At 46.3% G+C, this 24,334-nt stretch overlaps 1 protein-coding gene across 2 annotated transcripts; it reads right to left on the reverse strand.

The window, feature by feature from the left end:
* Positions 1–3,739: 3,739 nt before the first annotated feature.
* Positions 3,740–24,286, reverse strand: WRNIP1 (WRN helicase interacting protein 1). 2 transcript variants are annotated; one of them, XM_017850343.1, is made up of 7 exons: positions 23,192–24,286; positions 20,731–20,922; positions 19,240–19,481; positions 10,027–10,256; positions 5,918–6,073; positions 5,080–5,159; positions 3,740–4,483 (listed from the first exon to the last, which is right to left on the reverse strand). In XM_017850343.1, exons 1-7 carry the CDS (start codon positions 24,005–24,007, stop codon positions 4,208–4,210), a joined length of 1,992 nt encoding a protein of 663 aa, XP_017705832.1. In that variant the 5' UTR covers positions 24,008–24,286; the 3' UTR covers positions 3,740–4,207. The 2 variants fall into 2 exon arrangements, with proteins under 2 accessions (XP_017705832.1, XP_017705833.1); XM_017850344.1 differs by having other exon boundaries at positions 19,240–19,406; positions 23,192–24,280.
* Positions 24,287–24,334: the final 48 nt, after the last annotated feature.

Here is a 24,334-nt window from a genome sequence, read left to right on the forward strand (position 1 = left end):
TGGCAGGAGCGAGTCATGATTGAAAAGCTTGTTTAGGAGTTAATGTCACCTCTGGTTACATCACAAGCACACTTCTTATCTGGAAGTAACTCCATCCCCCAACAAAAATGTGTTTTTTTTGTTTTTTTTGAGCCAGAGTCTCGCTCTGTCGCCCAGGCTGGAGTGCAGTGGCGCAATCTCGGCTCACTGCAAGTTCCGCCTCCCGGGTTCACATCATTCTCCTGCCTCAGCCTCCTGAGTAGCTGGGACTACAGGTGCCCGCCACCACACCTCGCTAATTTTTTGTATTTTTAGTGGAGATGGGGTTTCACCATGTTAGCCAGGATGGTCTTGATCTCCTGACCTCCTGATCCACCCGCCTTGACCTCCCAAAGTGCTGGGATTACAGGCGTGAGCCACCACGATTGGCCTATAAAAATGTTATTTTTTTTAATTTATTTATTTTTTTTGAGACGGAGTCTCGCTCTGTCTCCCGGGCTGGAGTGCAGTGGCCGGATCTCAGCTCACTGCAAGCTCCGCCTCCCGGGTTTACGCCATTCTCCTGCCTCAGCCTCCAGAGTATTTTTAAAGAATCAAAATTGGCCAGGCATGGCGGCTTGCGCCTATAATCCTAGCACTTTGGGAGGCCAAGGCAGGCAGAATGCCTGAGGTTAGGAGTTCGAGACCAGCCTGGGCAAGACGGTAAAACCTTGTCTTTACTAAAATACAAAAAAATCAGCCAGGCATGGTGGTGTGTGCCTGTAGTCCCAGCTACTCAGGAGGCTGAGGCAGGAGAATGGTGTGAATCCGGGAGGCAGTGGTTGCAGTGAGCCGAGATCACGCCATTGCACTCCAGCCTGGAAAAAAGAGCACAAGACTCCATCTCCAAAAAAAAAATCAAAATGAAGAAAAAACTGGGCTATAAATTTCTTAATGAAATACTAGTAAAGATAACGGATTGGACCCGTGTGTAATTTCATTTCCTCCTAAGCCTCCACCAAAAATACAATAAAGGAATCCTTAAAAGCCATCAATCCTTAAAAGTGAGGAGAACAAGGGAAATAATGGCAACATGATGCTGGAGGTGGAAACGTGACGGGCAAATGACAACTGACCTGGCAAGTCGAGTGGGGAATGCCAAGGCATCAACGTGGCAAACGTCTCAGAGGCTTGGAAGGTGGCAGCAGGTAGGGAAGAGGAAGATGGGTCCCCAGACACCCTCTCCTACTCCAGGCCATGGGAAGATCTCTGGAGCAGAGGGCCCCAGATAGAGCCAGGGGCTTGGGTACCATTTCAGTCAGAAGATCCAAGTGATAGGCACATACTGATTGATGTATGACAACTTTCCTCTTTCCCTACCTGGCACTCAGAACGCAGGGAGCCATGCCTTGACCTACCTGACCGAAAAGATGAGCCGGACCCTGCCTACCGTCTAGTCTCAACACTGTGGCGAGGGATCCCTACAACATCAAAGTCTCATCATGACACTCCTTTGGGGGAAACCCTGCGTAAAAGCCAAAGCCCTTACCATGACCTAAAAGGTCCCACCTTATCTGAAGCTCCATGATCCTCGGCCTCGGCTTCTACCACTGTTTCCTCCCTGCCAGCTAGACTGGGCTCCTTACTGGACACTGAACCCACCAGCCATGCTCCCTCCCCTGGGGCCTTTGCACTTGCTTTTCTCTCTGCCTGGAATGATCTTTTCCCGGGTGTCTGAAAGTCACATTCACTTCCTTGAAGTCTTGACTCAAACACTTTCTTTGGTGAGATCCACCTTGGCCACTCTACTAAAACTGCACCCATACCTCCCTACCCTTTCCATATCCAATTTTTCATTCATTTTCTCCTTAGCCTAGCACTTACCACTACTTGGCATATTAACACAATATTTTTCATACCATAGGCTTCAAGAACACAGAATTTTTGGTCTCTTCTAATCACTGATGTGTTTCCAACATCAACAAGAATGCTTAGCATAAAACAGGCACTCAATATTTATTGAGGCCAGGCGCAGTGGCTCACGCCTGTAATTCCAGCACTTTGGGAGGCTGAGGTGGGTGGATCACCTGAGGTCAGGAGTTTGAGACCAGCCTGACCAATATGGAGAAACCCCGTCTCTACTAAAAATACAAAAATTAGCCTTGTGTGGTGTTAGGCGCCTGTAATCCCAACTACCTGGGAGGCTGAGGCAGGAGAATCGCTTGAACCTGGGAGGTGGAGGTTGCAGTGAGCCGAGATCACGTTACTGTACTCCAGCCTGGGCAAAAGAGCAAGAGTTGGTCTTTCATAAACAAATAAATTTATTGAATAAAAAAAGAAACTGGCCGGGCGCGGTGGCTCAAGCCTGTAATTCCAGCACTTTGGGAGGCCAAGATGGGGGGATCACGAGGTCAGGAGATCGAGACCATCCTGGCTAACATGGTGAAACCCCGTCTCTACTAAAAAATACAGAAAACTAGCCGGGCGAGGTGGCGGGCGCCTGTAGTCCCAGCTACTCGGGAGGCTGAGGCAGGAGAATGGCGTAAACCCGGGAGGTGGAGCTTGCAGTGAGCTGAGATCCGGCCACTGCACTCCAGCCTGGGTGACAGAGCGAAACTCCGTTTCAAAAAAAAAAAAAAAAAAGAAAGAAACTTCCCGAGAACAGAAAGACAGGAATTTCCAGGTTGAAAGGCCCACCAACTGCCCAGTGCAGACTTTTAAAACACAGGAAGCAAAGACAGAAGAGTCTACAAGTTGACAGAGGTTACAAACAAAAGACCACACACATCAGGATGCCTTCAAACTTGACAGCAATGTGGGTAAGTGTAAAACAATGGTAATTTCTTACCTACAATGTATTCCTAGCCAAACTCTCAGATATGTCTGAAGGTAGAATAAATGCATTTTGAGTCTCTCGAGGTCTAAAAATGTTTTTCCTCCACACATCCCTGCTCCATAAAGCTACTAGAGGGTACAGGCCACCTGTGCCAGAAAGCGCAGTTAGTCCTGTCATCAGATGGGGTGCAGGGAGAAGGAAAGCTCCAGGGTGATGACGAAGGGAGATTCTGGGGTTGGCAACTGCACACTACGGTGCAACCACTCCAGACAGAAAGAGGGAAGCCAGTGGGGACCAAGCCTCTGCCATGTACAGTCCCTCCAGCCTGATAAAACTACTAGAGGATGGGCGGCACTGAAAGAGTGGAATAAACCAAGAAGGCAGGACGGAGCATCCAGAAAATGGGAATCTCACTCAGAATAAAGGCAGAGGATGTCCCAGGCCAACAGCCGGCAGCCTTCCGGACAAGGCAGGAGGACCCCAGGAGGGACCGCACAACGGTGGGAGGAGAACCGACTACCTGAAGGGGCCACCCTTGTGGGAATATGCACGACATGCAACTAAGGAGAGGGAGAGGAAGTAGCAGTAGGGACAAGTAACGCTCAGCTGAGCGGGGAGTGGCGTATTTTGTGTTCAGGACACACAAGAAGTAAAAGAAAAATGACTGTTTAGAAATACGGAGCTGCAAGAAGAAACCAGGGCAAGTGGGGAGGAACGGGCATGGGACTACTGGAGTCTTCTACAGGCCATTTAAAGAATTCTTTTATGTATTCCTTTAAAGAAATCAGAGTTAACTTTCAACAAGATAACGCTGACTTCTCAACTAAGCTCCCCGCTCTTCCCACCTAGGGTGACTTGTCCTTCCCAGTGTCCACCCACCAAGTGCAATGGTGACAGTGCCGGTACCCAGCGTCCAGGCAGGAAAACCAGGACAGAATCCAAGAGTACTTTGAAATAGTTTTATTGGCTCATAAGACCTTTGCATATAAAAAAAATACCCAAAACACTATGCAGTATTAAATCACAATTACATTTTTTTTTTTACCAATTAAAACTACCCAGAATATACATTTTTTAAAGAAAAAAAAATCCTACAGAACTGAATTCTGAAATGACATTATGACTTAAATACTATGACAAAATAGATAATTCCTTATAACATTAATTCATTGCACAAAGCTGCCAGATATTTTCATAAGCATAACCGCTGCACCAAGTGCAAACGAACACAATTTCAAAGTTACACATTTAGTTGAAATAACTGCGCCTCCACCTATGAGACTCTTAAATTTCTGGCACGAAAGGTTGGTCTGTTCTAACTTCCACCAGGCAACCAACTTTGCAATCCAGTTTCTTTCTTTCTGGCCCTCTCTTAAAAAAAGCAACATCCTTCTGCTGTCATGGCCTGAGGAGTCAGCACCTCCTCTGCTTGAAGAAATCGACTCCCCTCAACTCTTCAGGCAGGTACTCCTGATCCACAGGCTCGCTGTACATGGGGTTGTACTTGTAGCCTTTGCCATAGCCCAAATCCTTCATCAGCCTCGTGGGCGCGTTCCTCAGGTGCAGGGGCACGGGGGGCAGGGGCCCCTGGTGGTTCCGCAGGCAGGCCTTGACGTTGCTGTAGGCGCTGTACACCTCAATGGACTTTGGAGCTCTGGCAAAGTAGACCACACACTGGGCCAGAAGCACCTACCAATGACACAGAGGACACAGTTTACTAGCAAGATGCCGAGCTTCCGTTCTGCAGAGCCCCTCCTGACACAGCCCCAGGTAGTTCTGAGAAGATCCCCACATGCCTTCATTAGCCCCTTTTGTGCCTATGATCTGGACAACCACCCATCACAGAGAGAAGAAATTCCCATGAGGTGAGAGGCAAACCAGGTGAGTGGTTTTCATTTCTTCTTTTGTAACCGAAGGACTTTTTACTAAATTAAACTTTTCTTAAGCCCCCAATGTATAAAAGAGATGACTATGAAGCTGCTCTGGGGACGAACTTGCAGAGGCTTCCCGTTCAGCTCCTTTAACATCTCCGCTCCCTGGAAAATATGGAGCGTGTGCTCTGAACCCCGGAATCCTGAGGACAGTTTGAAACATGACCTCACTGACACAGAAGGCTTCCCTCTCTAGGAGTCTAAGAGTCTACCACTGGAATTCAAAAGCCAAGCAGCATATTCAGTGGGCCCAATACATCAATGGTGAAGGAGGGACATTTATTCAAATCTACAAAGGCACAGAGCACAAGAGAGAAAAGAAGTGATTTGCAAGAACTGAGCTGATTACTTTACCTCACATTCGGGCATGCCTATGAAGTGGCAGCCTTGGTAGGCAGCAACTGCTTGTGTCAGTGCAGACGGGTCTGCCAGACCTGCCACACACGGAGACAAAGGAGAGCTTCAGTCACGACACACAGTCCTCCTGGCCTATGTGCAGGCGACCACAGACCACCACTGCTTGTACACTCGGTGACCGAAACAATCCCATATAGCAAACCGGACGGACTTACCTCTAGTCTCTGATCACATGAACTTATGCAAGGAATGTTTAGTGAGTGGTTACCGTGCGGTGTTAAGAACTGTTTCCGTGTGGATAAAAACTCTACATCTAGAAACACACGAGTCTCTGTACAACACACACAAGAAGCGAAGGCTATGGAGACATTCGCCAGGATGGAAACACGAAAAACAAAACATCCCCTAAGACCAAAGAAGAGGAGACTTTCCTGATCTTCTTCACATAGTGTCTAGAGTCTTCCATGTCTGTCTCGGGAGCTGCCCAAAGAAAACCTTGAACACCTGACTTCAGAGCAAATTTAAAAGCAGCTCATCTTATTGCAATACTCTGAATAGCCACTCATGTTAGGAAAAACATTCCCGAACGGGAAACAGAAAATGGTGACTTTATGAACACAAACATTCAAAAGCACATACACCAAGAAATAAACGACTGAGCTCAGGCATAAAGTCTTATCTCTGCCAGTCTTCTCCTGCCAGTCTCACATAGCCCTGAGACATTCTTCCCGCCCCCTACCCACCCCGTCCAGCCAAAAAAACGCCACGATGTAACTGTTAGCCATTTCCCCACCCTCACGGACACAGGGTTCTGGGACCCTCTCATCACACTCACCTATGTCCTCGCTGGCAAACCTGACAAGCCTCCGTGCCACGTAGAGCGGGTCCTCTCCTCCCTCAAGCATGCGAGCCAGCCAGTAGAGGGAAGCGTTCTGGTCTGAGCCCCGCATGGACTTGTGCAGGGCGGAGATGCAGTTGTAATGCTCCTCACCTGACATCATAAAAAGCACCACTCACACAGAGCTCACAGGAGGGGCGCCCAAGCCATCTTCACCCCCGCTGGCTGACTTCCAGGAAGCTGAGCTAATAAAGGCCTTGAGAAAGCCGAGGAGAGGTTTGGGCAGCGCCTTAACTGTGCTCTGAGTGGGGTGGATGGCTGCTCTGGCTTAATCCCAGGACATGCCCCAGCGCTGTTCTCCGTGGCGCCGGGGAGCCTGTTCAGTAACCCGGGCCTATTCAGGGCAAGAGGCTGCTGCAGCGGAAACCTGTGGCTGTCCACATGGAGTGCACACACAGGCACAGAGGTGGGGGGAGGGGACGTTCACTTGGAAAGGTGGTCCTCCCAGCCAGTGGCTTTGCCATTGACAAGAGTGGAGGGAGGGCAAGTCTCATGTTCTGGCTCCATCCTGTGGCCTACCACGTACCGGAGGAAAATCAACAGTGGGCCTGGTCGGAGCCAGGAGGATGTAGAGCCAAGTGGCAAGGGCAGCTGTTATAGCCCATCTGTTCCTCAGTGTCATTTCCAGCTGCCTTTCTGATATCCAAAGCCTGTGGTCATTTAAACCTCCTTCTGCCAGCCTTGCTGTGGGGACACCTGTGTGGCAGGGTCCCAGAGGGATCGACACATGGACTGCCAGCTCCCGCCCTGAAAGTATGGAAGCCTACTCTCTCACCGCCTGGTCTTATCCCATTTTTACCCTAGATTCACACGAAATCAGTGAAATGTGCTTTAGAAAAAGGCATATTTAAGGGCAAAAAATGACAGCTAAACAGTTCTCAGGAACTAAGCAGTGGCACCTGCACACATTTCACTATTCTCTGGCCATCGTCCCTTAGGTAAGTTCAAGGAGGGGGCACCCTCCTCAGGAGAAAGCACAGGATGGTGTTCCTGTGAGTCTCACTCCTCCCAGAGGAGCACCTGGTCTGTGCTCAGCATAAGCCCATGTCCACAACACGACTGGCGCCAGTCACAAATCCTGGCAGCTGAGCTCGCTGGTAAGATGACAGCTGGTCTTCAGGTGGAGGAGAGAGCAAGCAGAAGATGCTGGCCTCCCACAGGGGAAAGACCTGCGGGACCTACGGTTCAGCCTGAGTGATTCTGGTTTCTGAGAACCAGGGCAGGTGGACGGGTCAGTCCAGCTACTGGATTTCTGAGGATGAACTGAGTGTCTCCTGTGCAGGGCTCCTGGTGCAGTCCGAGTGCTAGGGACACTGGCAGAGAGGGTGTCCTGGATGAAATCTGCATGGTTCTGGCCCACTCCCTCATCCTGCTGGCCCAAGCACTCTGGCTATGCTGTGCTCCTTTGCAGGGTGGAGGAAGGCAGGGAAGAGGGTAGCAGATAACAGGCCTGGCTAAACTCACGGGCACGGGGGCCGGAAGAAACGACCCAGGCCACTTTATGTCAAATTTAAACTCCCCCTACATAGGTGAGTCATCTTTTCCCGCTCTGTCAATGTCAGGGGCAGCACCACCAATAGAGCGGGCAAGAGCACAGCCTCCGGGACCAGGCAGCCTGGGTTGGACCCCCAAGCTCATGGGCCATGGGCAAGTTCCTGATCCTCACTGTGCTTCAGGTTTCTCATCTGTAAAATGGGAACAACAAGACCACTTACCTCATAGGGCTGTATTAAATAACACACGCCTGGCACAGAGCAGGCACTGTAGAAAGATTCTTTTGCAACAGTGATAGATACTAGTATTATTCTATGCTACCTTCCATGTTTGCTTCTATTATATACTGCTTTATAACCTGAAATGTACCGATTTATATAGAGCCCTGATGTCAATGCATGGCAAAGAGTTTGCTCTCATGTAGAAATGCCTTCACTCTGATGCAGAAACATCACTGGATCCTACGAGTGGGTAACTATGTACTAGGTGACATATAAAAAAATAATAACAACTCTGGGGGTGGGTCTTTGTCTCACTCAAGGTATAAAAAGGCCCAAGAGTATAAGCTAACAGGTTTCCAGGGCAATGCTTCCACCATCCCTATTTATAGAGCAAAGCCTGTAAAAACAGCTTTCTCCAGGATCCGAATGATATTTCCACGTCTGCAGATCCACTGTGGGGCAGACATGTTGCACTGGGGTGGGGTGTGTGAGCACGCTCATACTAGGAAGATGTGTAGGATGTGGGGTTCTTGAAGGCTGTGGCACTAGGCAGCCTCCACTGCCCCCCAGCTCCAAGCTACAGACAAGGTGATCCCCACTGTGCAGAGCTCTGCAATGTGGGGCTCAAGAAGTGGAATTCCTAGGACTGAACCCCTCCAAGATCCGCCCTGTGTGTACGTGCGTGGAGGGGTGACCCCTCTCAGGAGCATGAGGTAATGGGTGAGATCAGTAACAGCACAGCAAGGCTGGAGTGGAGGCAAACGCGGATGGGGGAAAGGACAGTCTTGGGAACCAGTCAGACCTGGATTTAAGGGTCAGTTTCACTGCTTGCTTTGTGAACGCAGGCAAGTTTTGTTATCTTAAAATTGGGGGTAATATTAACAGCTATCTCCATAAAGTTATTTTGAGAATTTCAAAAATGAATACACCTATAAAATATTAAATGGCTGAGTGTTAGTGAATGCCATGTTATACAGACCTCAACTGACAGTCTGATAAAATGTCAAAGAACAGTCCTAGTCGTTCCAATCAAAACAAGGCAAATCCTTTGGGACACCTACAACAAGGGAGAGAGACGGCTGCTGCTGCACCTGAGAAACCATGGAGATCCTGGCATGGTGAGATTTTTTAATGTCTTAAAATCTTTTTTCTGGTTCATATCTACAATTTTTCTATTTGGCCAAAAGTTAAGCAGGGCTCTACACCTAGAACGTGTTGCTTTTCAGACTTTGCAAGCATTCACATCATGCTCCAGAGTACAAGGGAGAGCCAGCCATCTGAGAAGGCCCCGCTGCGGGCACATTCACGTCACAATGTAGACAGGATTGCTTGTTCAACTTGCCAGTGTGTCTTTAGCACTAATGAACACGCCCGAGCTGCCATCAGCTGAGGCACGCTAAAGCCAAAGAGCTTTGGTCAGCCCCTCAAGGTCATGCAGTGGGTGTGCTCACCCACAAAGAGGCAGTGCCTGGAACCAAATTCATTCTTAAGCCCCTCCACCCCTTCTCTTAACCAGTAAGGACTCTCCATTGTCACGTGGCACAGCCTACGTGAGATCTGGAACATTCAATTATCAGCTTCCTTTTCTGGCAGAGCTTTTAAAAATGTGGAAATTATATTCCACAGTTACTGCAATATGACTCCATCCAAAGTCCCACAAATGCTCAAGCAGCAGAAGTTTGCTCATCTACAGCATGTTATCTTCACCTTCCACTTCTTTTATAAAAAGACGCAAACGTGCTGTGCTAATGACATTTAATATTGGCAGGTCACAGATTTAATAAGAGCTGGTATCAAATCTGCTATCCGTAAATGCAGTTCTACACAAACAGATTAAGTGCACATAGCAAAATTAAATTTTGAAAAAGCTACTACATAAAATAACAACTTCAAGATCCATGACAATTTATTTTTTAGTATAGACTCCAGCAATAAAGCATTTTAATTCTCAGTTCAAACTAGTAAGTCATTATGGCAAAAGCCCTCTTTTTATTTACTGCCATTGTAGATGATCACAAAACATATTCACTGTCAAGTGAAGACACAGGCTTTCAAAGGTGATTGTATTCTGCACGGTGGGGAAGAGCCAACGACCTTCTAAGGTGAATGTGCAGCCTGCCATTTCCAACCCCAAAACTCCTCTAGATTCTCGACAGGGCAGCCTCTGCTTCATGCCTCTCTTTGGAAAAGGGCTTAATACCAACATAGAGATCCACCTGAGAATCACTGGAATGCTTTGGACCCAGCTGAAAGTCAGGCTTCCGGAAATGAGAATGTGTGTACACCCTTCTTTCCATACAGTTTCACTCTGTCCACAGGTCAATTACTTACCTGCCCGGTCATATAAAATGTGGGATCGCTGTAGGCCCTCCTTCACGTCATTCTCTGTGATCAGAACTCTACTGGGAGAATAGGATTGCCCACTCTTCTTACAGAACATCTTCCTGGAGCTTAACCTAGCCAGCACCGCCAGCTGCAGTCCGTTCAACCCAGCTCGGGCGTCACCGTCACTGAGGTAAGCCAGGGTGTCTACTGCTTTATCCTCTATGAACATGGCCGGCCTGAAACACAACCAGGGTTAGTTACTGTCCCACTCAGGCTGCGCACTTCTTATTCTGCACATGTCTTAGAAACTCATACTTCTCGGCAAGGACACTGCAGAGTTCAAGGTATTTGCCTCTTATTCTCACCTTTGTCAACGTGCTTAAGCATCACCAAGACTACGAACTGGCCGGGTCTCCTAAGTCACCAGGTTATCGCCCTGTTATCTTATGAGTGTCGAGGGTATCTCACTGCATAGGTTCACACATCTACGTTTGTGTGAAACAGACACTGACTGGCCTGGAAAGTCACTGTTGACAGGTGGTCTCTCTGGTTCTACCCTACAGAACAGTGAAAACTTTATTAGAAATGCTAGCACCTCATTACCGTGTATGGAAAACATGTTCCAAATGCGGCCTACATCCCGATGAGACAGGCGTGCTTAGACCACTTTCCGCAAAGCGGAGAGACCGCATTACATCTGAATGCTAGCTCTGAAGGGCTCCAGATCACGCAGTTCAATTCCTTCATTTTAAAAACAACAAATTGGGTCCCTAGTTACTGTGAGCACAGCAGGTCCTGGAAGCAGGTCTCAGGAATCTTGGCCTGGGGCATTATGGAGGCTGCAGTGGGTCATCTCATAGTGGGCACTAATCATGCAAAATCCGCACAGGGTAGCAGAGAGGTCATTAGCCTGGGAAGCGACGAGAAGACTGCTGGTACATAGCCATGAGACCCTGGGTAAGCCACCTCACCTCTCTCCGAACATCAGGACTAAAACTAACAGTCACATTTCTAAATTTGGACCCTCACAAACAAGATCTAACTATGATCAGAAGGCGGATTCAGTAAAATTTTCTATTCCTAGTCGAGTTAAATAAGATATCTAGCACATTTCATGACTTAGTGGGGTCTTATATTATTCCTGGCTGAGCTGCTAGCTGCACATTTGTGAAGCAACAAAATAATTTTTCAGTTACAGTTCACCATGTCATTATCAACATTCAGCTGAGAACATCTACAGTAAATAAGTCCATTAGGACTGTCCGAATCAGCCACCTGGAAAACAATGTACAGGCACCAATGGGGGCTGGAGCGGGGAGGGGGTGGCGGTTTCCAAAGGGGACCCAGCTTGTCTGCTGGATCAATGCAGAACCCCTCACCATACACCCACTCACTGACACTACTCTGCTCACTGAGTAACCCAAATAACACCAATCTGCATTTCATTCATGGAAGGCTTTGTTCCTAAGGTCTTAAAGATGCCTCGTCTCACCCCCCCATGTACCAAAGTTGATTTCCAGTTATTCCTTGTGGGTCTCTCACCACACCTAAGACACCTGGCCAGCACCAGCTTTACAACAAAGGACTCTCTCCTTACTCATGCCAATTGCCTGGGCCCCACCCACCGGTGCAGCCCAGAGACCCATCTTCCTCTCTCCTGATGGTAGCATTCTCTCAGCAGACCTTACCAGAACACCAAAAAACCAAACACCAAGGTCATGTCACTGGCACTCAATAAAGCCTGTGGATCACTTCTCAACCAGAAATTAGTTAGCAAGTCTTCTGGAAGATGATTTAGAAGATAATGACAGACAGAACATATACTAAAGAAAATGTATGGGGAAGGACCAGTACCAGAGGGGTGTGGCAGTACGTGACATGTGACATGCCTGAGAGGGAAGGGTGTAATCTCGGCCCCTTACTGCACTCAACCTGTGTGGGAAGACAGGTAGGGAGAACAGAAACTGCTTGGGCATCTCATTTCTGCCTCAGAACTAGTAAAACCAATGGATTCTCTCTCCTTGGAAAGCTGCCTAGCAACAAAAAGCCTTTAGGACAATTGAGGGAAGAAAAAGGAGTCAAAGCAGGAGCCCCAGTAGATCCTAACAGACTGAACCAGCCTATATCCTGCACCATGGTTGGGTTGTGTGTTGATTACATTACATTCATCATCTCTCCATCCCTACTACATGTTGAGCACCTCAAGGACAGGAATATTTTATTCTTCCTTTGTACTCCCAGACCTGATAGATGATAGGCATCCGATAGTTGCACAATAAACAGACTAACTTCAGTTTCATCATAATCTCAGAGTGAAACCTTTACTTCTTATAAATTATATGGAAAGTATAGAGAAAACAAAAGAATCCATATTTCCAGTACTGAGAGATAAAAACGTACCTGTTATTTCACGGGAGAACGAAAGCTACTGTGTCAGTTGTTGAATTTATGACCCACTCACCCATGCAGCCATCAACCTTACAGCTAACTTTTAAAACAAAAATTGGGACCATATTTTGTATAGTTTGACATCCTTAACCATTAAATAATTGTTTGAAAAGCAAGCTACTCAGACCTGTCAATATTTACTTTTTAAAAATTTACATTAAATTTTAAAAATAGACAAAGGGAGAAAATTCACCTTCCCCTAGACTACCTTGACGTTAGTATTTGGTATGTGTCCCTTCTCCATCAATTTGTCTTCTGTATGCATTTAGGGGCATGGTGTGCTCTTGGGACAATGACAAGATGGGCAGCCTTATATACCACGGTATTTACTGGTAGAAATGACCTCATTTCCATTAGTCCTCATACACAGACGGGGAGGCAGGCCGTATTAATGAAGAGAGAAGCCGACTAGCAGTCTGCTCCACAGATTTACGAACAGTATGCTGTGAATAAGTCTTTAGCAATGATTATGGATTTTATGTGGTTGGAAAATAAGGTCTTCCTTTGGCTTTCAAACTCCTGACCAAAGCACAAGTGGTTCCACTCTTCTGGTTTGGAGTCACGGGGAATGGAGGTGCTGCCACCACGAAAGCTACCTGAGCTCCCGCCACTCCCTTCTTCTTCCTCCCTTTGGGCATAATCCACATTTTAAATTTCACCCCGTCCAAAAAAAGGAAGTATTTCGAGGCCCAGATCAATCTGTCGGCAACTCTGTCCAAGTAATACAGGAGCTGCTGACAGCACTCACAAGGATCACACAAGAAAATTACAAAATGGAGACTCTCTGTGAAGAAGGCTGAGCAGGGAAAGGTTCCACTTAAACACCAACTAGATCTTGAACTCCCATTTACTAAGTTCTGAAGAACAAGGTAAGATATACTAAAATACCTTGAGATCTTAGAATGGGGAGCCCATGAAAGAACTCACGCCAAGAATGATGAAGGGAATAGTTGTACTGATATTGGCAAAATCCCTCAGCAAACAGTAACTGCTGCACAAACTATTTTGAAAGAGTGTTCCCAGTCTAGAGAATTTACAATTATTTCTAAATTTAAGCATATATTTATAAAATGTTCTGCATTTCAAAATAACCTTCCAAAGGTAGAATACAACAAAAAGGGGTGAAACCTATTCTGGGGATAGACTCCCCAAAATGTCGTAACATCCTACATGGAAATAAGCAATAGGAAGTCAATTATGTTATAATAAAACACTATTCATAATAAAATTGGTTAAAATAAATGCACTACAAAGATTCCATTTCTAGTTAACAAAACCTAGAGATAAAAGCAGACTCAGAGAGCTTAGCTTCTCCAACCGACGAGAAGGGCTTTAATCTTAAAGAACACAGGAAGCTCTCTTCTCTCTTCTTCCAGGTGCCTAAATCCTGAAGTTTTCCACACATTGGGTAATACTGGGATTTGGAGGATACTGCTTAGATAGCTTGATGTATAAGGTGGAGAAGGAGTGTAGTAAGTAAAAATGTACCTGTTATTTCATGGTAGAACGAAAGAATATGCATGGCTTGGTTAAACTCTCCCTCTCTAAATTACAAACCAAACCCCACAGATCTCTTTCACTAAGGAAAAGGAACATTTCATGGTCAGGGTGATAATTGCTGTGTAGAGGTTCTCAACTAGGGATATGCATCAAGTTAGACACAAATGCAGCCACATGTACCTTACCTAGCACAGACTGAGCTCCAATCTCCAGGGACAGACGCTGGGCAAGGTATGTTTCTAAAATGTATCCCAGGGAAACGAGATGTGCAGATTTGGTTAAAAGGCCCTCCTGCTGCTTTACAGATGGAACGAGTTTGCTCTTAATCCATTACAAATGGATACAGAGTTGCTCTTACACAAACAAGTGCCAAGAGAGAAAAGTCAAAATGGAAAAGCCGAGCAGTGGGTCCATCCTCTGTAAACCTGGCACCCCCCCACCCACTGCAGCACTTGAAGTCAGTGAGCAGAAAGACGTGCCTTAAACACGGGTTCCATCACATTGAAGCTGGTGGGTCTTGGGCATTACTTAACCTTTTTGTGCCTCAGTTTCCTCATCTAGTAAATGGGAGGTAATGAGACCTACTTTGCAGAGCTGTATTGAGGACTGAATGAGATTAAGACATGTGGAATGCGTAGAGCAGTGCCTGCCATGTCATGAGACTGGACAAACACTGCTATTGGTATCAACAGTGAGGAGAATCACCCTCATCAGACTGTGCAACAGCATACTCTCCAGAACTGCACATGTTCAAGGGAGAATCCCAGATGCTGCCGCTTCCATAACACCAGGGTGAAAGCAAAGCAAAACAAAACTGACTTTCTCCACAAAGAGAGAAGGTACATTTCAGACGATGGCATCTGTTTAATCCCATGGAGGTACATGCCTTTCCAAATTACATTACTTGATAGGGGTCTGTAGTGGGTTGAATAGTGACCCTAGAAGATGTAAGTCCTAATCCCTGGAACCTGTCAATGTGACTTCATTTAGAAATAGGGTCTTTGCAGATGTAACTAAGGGTCTCAAGATGAAATCATCCTGGATTTAGAGTGTACCTTAAATCCAATGACAAACGTCCTTATAAAACACAGAAAAAGAGAAGACGTAAGGACACAGAGAAGAAGGCCACCACGTGAAGATGGATGTAGAGACTGGAGTGACATGGTCACAAGCCAAGGAATGCCAAGAGCTATCAGATGCCGGATGAGAGCATGGCCTTGCTGATACCTTGATTCTGGTCTTCTGGCTTCCGGAACTGTGAGGATAAAGCTCTGGGTTCTGAGCCACCCAGTTTGTGGCAAGTGTTACAGCAGCCACAGGAAATGCACCCAAGGACCATGAGATCCATGGTTCCGGCTGCCGGTGCTTTTATGGCATTATTTTAACGCACCCTCACATTAAAACAGCTGTGTTAATGTACTAGATTAATTGTACTTAAAACACATTTTTAAATAAAAATATTGAAATCTACTCTATACCAACCATTTATTCTGACCAGGACCTTGTATTCTGGAGTTCTACTACCTTTCTTTCTATTCAATGGCAGAAAAGATTATTTAAAACAATTTAAACTTTTATAAAAAGAAAAAAGAATCCATAGCCACCTCGTGTGGGGGCCAGTTTGTCAGGGGTTCTCCTCTCCAGATGGTTAGAGAAAAGCCCCAGAGCCAGTTACGCCACAGCCCTTACCCAGGGACAGACGCCACTTTCAGTCTTCCAACCACCTCTTGGAACACAGCCTAGCTAGGCAGAGGGCAGTTATGGCTTCTCATTTCACTGTCTTGATCTCCAAAGACTTGTATCCTCTATCTGGTTCACAGAGAATTGATTCTTTAGAAGTGTTTTTGAATATGTATATATTCTATGACCTAGGAATCTACACTCCTTCAAAGCAGCAAGTAGTGCAGGATGATGAAATGCTAGTTTACTTTTTCATTTTCAGCAGCACAAGCTCATTCATCGTATCACGAATCATGGACATTTTTTTCCTGGCTTCCAAAATTAACCCAGAGCAGATAGCATGCTTCACTGTTTGTATCATGTGACCCAAATATTTTTTGGAGAGCAAAATACCTGAACATTGTTGCTTAGCCATACGAACCAAAGCAACTATGGCACAGACAATGAGCTTTCTCTTTCACTAGTTAAATTCTGCTTATCCTTCAAAACAACTCCGCATCCCCTCAGCTAGGAGGTGAAATACGGGATTTCACATATTCTGAATGCTTCTTGTCTATGCCCACCGTACTTGGCGTATAAGCATGGCACTGGAAGTCGACCTGCTTCCCTAGCCTTCATCATACTGTGCTCCCTCTAAAGGCACAGGAACAAGCTTTTCAACCCTCAGCCAATGCCTAGCATATGCAGGAGCTCAATTTTGACTGAATAATAACTATAGGAGGGACTATTTTTTTAAAAAAAGGAACACTTATTTCACTTTAATGGGAATTTATCACTTACATGAGTATACTGTGTGACAACTCACAATTCCTCAAGTGCAATCAAGAACGGCTAAGCGGCAGCTTGATTAGTTTCCAAATCCAGTGCCCTGCTCACCTCCTCTCACGTGCAGTTCAACAGCCTGGAACTTCTCTGCAAATGTTCTAGTTGCTATCTAGGGCACCAAAACATGACACAAGAGTACAAATGCACACCAATAGCTTCCCGGAGAGAGAAAGTCAGTATTTGGGGTTAAAAATCTTATCTTTCAACTAGATTAGTGTCACCAAATCTGATTTATATGCACAAGGATGTATATATAGCTATCAACAGGGATTGGAAAGCAAAATTTTACCTAAAACAACTAAAAGATATCATAAACCACTCTTCATTATCCATGACAGTTGGGGTGGCAGGTACTTGTATGTGGAAATCACTTGTAAGAGTTCTTTCTGTGGCCTATGATACCTCCTAACTTAACTTCTTGCTAGAATTGCTAACAAGTAGGCCAATTAATGGATTTAAGCTTAATATTCTTTCATTTTACTCTGCTTGCTGCTGATGAAAAGGGCAACAGTATTAAAGAAAAAGGCTCCTGATACCTGGGTAATTATCCCTCATGCTGGATGATACAAAAAATATTAAACTACTTTTCTCATATTGAAAGCTAGGATTTATTCATTTCCAAACCATTCATCAAGCACATAATGTGCGCCAGGCACTGTGCTGGTGATGTGAACAAGGTCAAGCTCCTGTCCTCACAGTCTTCCCAGGAAAGCAGGGGACATAAGACAGCAAATATAACTGGGATCAAGTCTAAGCAAGTGGTAGTAGAAATAGTAAATCATTTACTGGATATGGGCGGTTTTCTCTGAAAAGCAATTTTAGCAGATTAAGAATCTCTAGCTCATTTTTATATCAGTTTCAATAACTAAATCTTAATTATTTCACTTGATCTTCTCAAACTTTAATGTGCCTGCAAATCACCTGAGGATTTTAAAAACGCAGCAATTCTCACAAGGATGAGCTCCTTGGCCGCCGCCTTTCTCATTTCATTCAAATGCCTGCATGGCAGTGACCAGGGAGAGGCGAAAAAACCTGAGGGCATCTGAGTAACAACTGATTATTATTAACTTCACGTCATCAATATTAATTATTGATTTCATGTTCTAGTTCATGAACTGATGACAAGAAATCAATAAAAATCACCCTAGACATGTACCTCCATGCAGAATATTAAGTTGCAGACACATTACAATAACCAGTACACAGAACAAAGAACACACACAAACATGAAACAAGTTAGGATTTCCCCCTCTTCTTTCAGTTTGTCTTTACCATGTGGTTCTATGAGTCTGTAATGAGATTTCTGTTATAGGAAAGTTACACAGGTTGAGTATCCCACATCTGAAGTGCCTGGGACCAAAAGTGGTCTGAATTTCCTATTTTTTTGATTTTACAATATTTGTGTTATACACTTACCAAATGAGCAACCCAAAATCCAGAAATCTGAAGTGTTCCAATAAGCATTTCCTTTGAGTATCATGAAGGTGTGCTCAAAAAGCGTTAGATTTGGCAGCATTTTGGATTTCAGATTTGGGATACTAAACCTGTGCTAGATGTGAGGAGCTGGCAGCCCCCTTAGGCTCTGAGAAATGCCCACCACATAAAGGGCTTCTCAGTATGAGTCCATGTGGCTGGTAACAGCAGGTTCCGCACACTGCTTGTGGCCACACATCTCATGGCTATCCCCATCACAACGGGATTCCAAAACGAAGCCACTCCATCCTACCCAGTGGTCCACGGGCCAAATGTTGCAAGGCTTTCATGAGACACGGCGGAATTCTTCCTCCATCTCAGACAGGAGCAAATGGGGCCAGACACATAGGGAGAGCCTGTTGAAACCTAAACCCTGAGCCTAAAACTATGCTTTGTACTTTAATCCTCACAGAAAAGTGGCTCCAGAACTTGGCCTCAGGGCAGGCGGGAGCGGCTGCAGAGTCCACAGCAGGAGGAGGTGGGCAATAGCCCCTCATCAGACCAGATTATGTCCCCCAGCAGCACTTTAGCCAGCACATGAACAAATACCATCTGAAGAACATGCTCTCATACGAAAGAAGGAAAACCTCTGACCCAAGAAATCAGACTGATTACCTATGATACACACTCGGGGCATTAATGAGCTCATGTGGTACTCATCATGCAGAAATAGGGCACCAAAAGGCTAGGAGCAGCCTCTAATGTCATTTCCAGTTACCACTCCTTTACTTTCATGAAGCTGAGTTTCAAGCATGTAAAAAGGATTACATAATTTTAAGGTTACAAGTTACATTAATTTTACTTGATTTTTTTTTTAACAAAATGCTAAACTGCAGGTTAAAAGAAACTGAAACAAGTTTACAATGCTCAAAAGAGTTGTGTGGTAAGTCTGGGGAATATCTATCTATTTATTTGTTCTATTCAGTGAGGGACATAAACCCTTTCAAATCATCAACGAGGGACATAAAGCCTTTCAAGTAATCAATAAGGCTTCCCAAAGAACCCTAAGCACAAAAGCAAACACCCAAGAACTAAAACAACAAAGCAAAGTTAAAGCTTGAAGAATTATAGAAACACACATCAGAGGCTAGAAAATGCATCTTCAAGTTTGCAGGGATACCTTTGTTAGGTATAATCGAACATTTCCCTCCTCTTTTATTTTCATTACGGGCAGATCAACATTTCTTCTCTGTCCCCACCCTCTCCTCACTGATGCCCGGCCCTTTCTGGCCCCCTGCCAGAGGACTCTCTGGGAGGTGTGTGCCCCCAGGATGCTGCACACTGTCAACTTACTCTGAGCTGCTGTTGCTGCTGTGGCTCAGAGGGTCAGTGGGACGGCTAGAGTCTAGGACGTGGATTCCCAGGGAGTTGATCGCTCGCATTAAAATAGTCACCATTGCCTCTACTGGAAGCTTCTCAAGAACAATCACTCGACAGCGGCTCAGAAGAGCAGCGTTGACCTGGAAGGAAGGGTTTTCAGTGGTTGCCCCAATCAGAGTGATCGTCCCACATTCCACGTGAGGAAGGAAAGTGTCCTAATCATGGGAGGAAAACAGAAAAAGTGATTCCAGTCAACAGCCACCTGCAGAATCCTATGTAAGTTGGCTATCCATTCCTTTCTTTTCCTCATTTTTCTCTCTGGAGTTCAGGAATAGCAGCAGCCTTATATTCATTGAATATGGATGCAATATTTGGGGGAGTACGACTCTTGCTTTTAAGTCTAAAACACATCTTCTGGAATGACTGTCTAAGCCTGATCTCTTGCTGCTACGCAGACTAATAGCTTTAAGTAGAATTCTAACTTAGTTTCAACGTAAATCATTTCTTTACTCAGAAAAGCATCTTCTACCCAAGGCTGAACTGGCACATAGCTTATATGTAACAGCTATTTATTTACAGACGAGAAAGAACACACAGAAACATTAACACTTCCAGAATCTTATTCCACTGCAAGTACTCAATCATAGTATTACTCCTGACAAAGTTGGTCATTATGCTGTTTTATGGGAAAAAAATACTAAGATGAGTCAATGGTCCACTATGACACCTAGAATGCTAACATTCCATCAGAACTTTAAAAGGGTCTGTTTATTAAAAAAGGTTCAAAAAAGGCTTAGTAGAGTTTTGTGAAACATTCTATGTATGATTAAAAAGTTGCAACAGAATACACTAAAAGTTATGTCTAAACTTTATTTTAATTTGTTTTATTTAGAGTATAGCTCCCAGATCTTAGCCTGGTAAAATTTTAATGTCATTTTTTTAAATCCCAAAGCGGCTTTGTTTATAAAAACAGCTTGTGTCCTTTTATTTCAGAAAGCCATTTAAATAAACAGTAATCATTAGCTCTTCCAACACTCACCTTGAAGAGAGCTTAGAGTTACAGAAAATACAGCTTAATTTTGAAAATAAAATACCGTTAAAGAAATTTTAAAACCCGTTACAATAATGATCTTAAAATCATTATTTTACTGTTCACAATGACTCCTAGTATTTAGATTAAAATTTCAAAACTGGAAAATCTGATTCAAAGCTGCTTTTCTGATATGTATCGCTCAGGTATATACCAAACATTTCATTTATCAGATAGAGAAAGCATTTTCTTATGACCAAAAAACACTAAGTAATGTGTGGGGAAACAGGCTTGAAGGAGATGGGTTGACAAGCCTATGCTTCTTTGTAAACAAAGCTCACAATAATAAGTCTCTAGCATTTGTATAGTGATCTCACATACTTTATATTGTTTGATGTTCACAACGACCAAAAGGTAGAAGGAAGTTAATATACCTGCTGCGATTTATTGAACCGATGAATCTCATCAATAAAAAGGACGGTTTTCCTTTTGAAAAAGCTCTTTTCATTTTGAGCTTGTTTTATGACATCTCGCACATCATTTGTCTTGGCATTTGTTGCAGATAATGTCACAAACCTTATGCTATGCTTCTTGCTGTTGTTGGCTATGATGTGAGCCAGAGTGGTCTAGAAAAGATGACATAGATAGAGTTTGAAAAGCTGATAAGACACAGAGAGACCAGCACCCGTGGGAACTACTACAAGCAGCATCACTATTTGCCAAACAACTTGAACTCTGAAGAATGCTTAGCAGCACAGATACAAGCAAAAATACCACAGTACATTTACAAACAAAAACACAAAAACCAACATTATAAATAAAACAGGAAAGTAGCTAAACCTTAGGCTAATCCTGACCTTTTCTCCTCTGTCCCTAACTACCTTTGATTCCTTTTTGGGGGACTCTAAGATGTTTGGAATTCCAGTAAAGAGCAGCTGTCTTGATTTAGCAGAGTGACAGCTGTGACCTCTCACCAAAGAGAAAATTCTCCCTCCTCCAGCCAAGACAGCACTGCTACTGAAGGACCTAGGTGCAGAACTCATCACAAAACCACAACTGGAAGCTCAGCACAGCTGAGAAAAGGAGAGTGAGGGAGCATCTGCCTTGAGACCAATGACGTCGACCCAGCATTAGAGATGACTGCAGGCCACTTCTGCATGTTCACTCTGGTAGGAGATCAAGGGCAGCACTGGGGTCATATTAGCACTTACTAGAAAACCAAGGGGACCCAAGTAAGGCACTTCTTGGGTGCTCCACAAATATGTATATGCTGTTGTTAATATGAATGTTGTTATTGTTTATTAGTACTAAAGGATGAGAATAAAGAAAAACTGAAGACTGTTTAATGAGTGGGACAAATCTGCACCTGAATGGAAAGGTGGCACTTTGTTTTCTAAAAGTTGTAGAGCACCCATTCTGTGGCTGCTTCTTTACCAAATCTCCGCCAGCCTGCCTTTTGGAATCAGGCTAGGATGTCACAGATGCCTAGGCTTGCAAATGACCAACGCCCACCTCACTGAGCAGCTTGAACCACCCAAACCTCTTGCCTGGTATCTGGTAGGTGGGAGGAGCTCACCCAATCCTCTCCCCAAAGACCTTCTTGCTGTCTGGGGCCACCAACAGCTGATTATCCATTCTCATGATCGTATGTAAAGACTTCACAATTACTAAGAATGATACTGCTCAATCCCTTAAATGGGGTTAACAACTAAATCCATGGGGACAGACGTCAACAATTTGACCACCATCATCATAAAATCTTATTTGGGATAGATGTGGTTTATTCCTGGCCCAAGGGAAGGCATGAGTGCAAACAAGAAGGCAGAAAAAGGGCAATTCATTCCAGGAACTGGAGTTTAAGGGGGTGTGGTTAAGTCGTGGGAGATAAAGCTGGAAAGAAAAATAGGAGAAAAATCATAAAAGCCTTGTGTGCAAAGGGGTCTGAATCTCAAAGCTACAAGAACTCTCTACAGTTTGACCCTGAATCCTCCCTTTCCCTCCCTGATGCTGGTTCTCCCCTATTCTGGATAAAAGAGCATCCTGTACTTAAGCACTTCTTAGCTTTCTCTGTTTTCTGGCTCACCTCCTCCATTTTTTCTCAAGTGTTTTTCCAATGACATGCTTTCTAGACTCACAATATCCTAACTGCCCTCGTCTGGACTTGTGCTAACCCCTCACGAAGGGACACGGAACTGGACACCAAAATGCACGGATGTTTCTTCTCTAGAGTACAAGGCATTATGAGAAAAGTTACGGAAATACCGGATGAAAATGACTTGCAGATGAAAAAGTTTTTATGTTAGTTTTGTAAATATATGTGAGTATATTTAGTAAAATAAATATATCCTCAAGAATGTAAGAATGTTAAATAAACATATTCTCAAGAATAAATAAATACCAGTCTGTTAAACCAACAACTAGTGGAAAGGGAAGGAAGCACAACAGAATCCGATTTCTTTTTTTCAAAGCTGAAACCGTATTACGTACAAACGGAATATACAAACGTTTCTTTACAATTTAAACACGCTGATGCCTTGCGAATTCGGTTACTAAATCAAAGTCTGGGGAGAGGGCGGGGAGACCGATGGAAGATAAAGGCAGATCAAATCTAAGAGTCCACATCTTGTAAAACTATGGATTCACAGACATCGTCCTTTTGAAAACCCGGGAAGCCTGCCTTCCGAATCTGGGGGTGTGTACCCTTTTCACACCCATCACAGACTCCACCTGTGGGCCAGGCACTGCCCCAGCCCAGCCTGCGTCTGCACCCCTGGGCCCTCTTATCCAGGAGAGTCAGGCGGCTTCTTTGGGGGGCAGCACACCCTGCTCTCGGACCGTCAGCTGCATCCACCGCCGAGTGAACTACGGCAGCCCTGCGGCCAAGGCTGCACTCACCTTGCCGCAGCCCGGCGGCCCCCACAGGATGAGCGAGGGGATTTCGTTGGTCTCCAGGAGCGAGCGCAGCAGGGTATCCTGGCCCACGGCCCTGCTCTGCCCGAAGTAGTCCTGCAGCGTGTCGGGACGCATCGTGTCGGCCAGCGGCTTGCCCTGTAGCATCTGTCGGATCTCCTCGGCCGCCAGCGCCCGGGGGTGCGGGCGGCCCCCGCCACTGGCCCCAAACGCGGTGGCGGGTTCGGCAGCGTCCGCGTCCCAGTGCCCCGGGTCGTCCTCGCCGTCCGCGTCCGCGTCCCCGTCGCCATCGCCCACCGCCTCCTCCTCCTCCTGCGCCTCCGCCTCGTCCCAGCTGCGCGGAGACGCGCTCCCCGCCGCGGCGGCGGCCGCCGGCCTCTTCCCCGACCCCTTCCTCCCGGGGCTGCTGGAGCGGGCCACGGGGAAGTCCGGGATGAGGCGGGCGCCGCTGGGCGTGGGCGGCGCGTCGTAGCTCTCGCGGCTCTCAGTCTCGCCGCCGTCGTCGCCCTCCTCGCCTTCGCCCTCGCTGCTCTCGGCTGCCGTCGGGGTGGCAGGCTGCTTCAGCGCCGAGCTCTCTGACAGCCGCCGCCTCTTGGCGCCGGGCGGCGAGGGCCCCTTGGCCCGCTCCCCGGCGCGGTGCGACCCGGCCGCGGGTTCCGCGTGCCCCGCGGGGTGGAGCAGCAGACAGCGGTCCAGGTGCGAGTTGATATGTGCGGCGGGCATCATCTGCTGGCACACGGGGCACTGCACCTGGTGCAGCTGCGAGAGGAAGGGGTCGTCTTCCGGCCCGCTCACCTCCATGGCGGCCGCCGCCCTCCCCGGCGCCAGGCGCTGCCGCAGCAGCCCGTGCACACGCCGAGGCCTCCGATGGCCTCCGCTAGGCCCAGCGCCGCACGACCCTCGCTCGGGGAGCCAGCAGGACGCTCGCGGGCCGGGGGAGGGCGCCGCTCATGCCTCACGTCCGCAGCTCCCGCGTCCGCCAGCCCTCGACCGGCCGCTGGCAGCGCCTCGCGCGGCGTGTCGGGAAGTGTAGTCAGTCGCCGTTTGCCCCGAAGGCGGCAGCGCCACGCGCGGCATGTAGGGAAGTGTAGTCCGTGGCCGTTTGTCCCAATCCCCGCCGATAATACC

Source organism: Rhinopithecus bieti, unplaced genomic scaffold (assembly GCF_001698545.2).
Source record: "Rhinopithecus bieti isolate Rb0 unplaced genomic scaffold, ASM169854v2 scaffold_32012, whole genome shotgun sequence".
Lineage (NCBI taxonomy): Eukaryota > Metazoa > Chordata > Mammalia > Primates > Cercopithecidae > Rhinopithecus > Rhinopithecus bieti.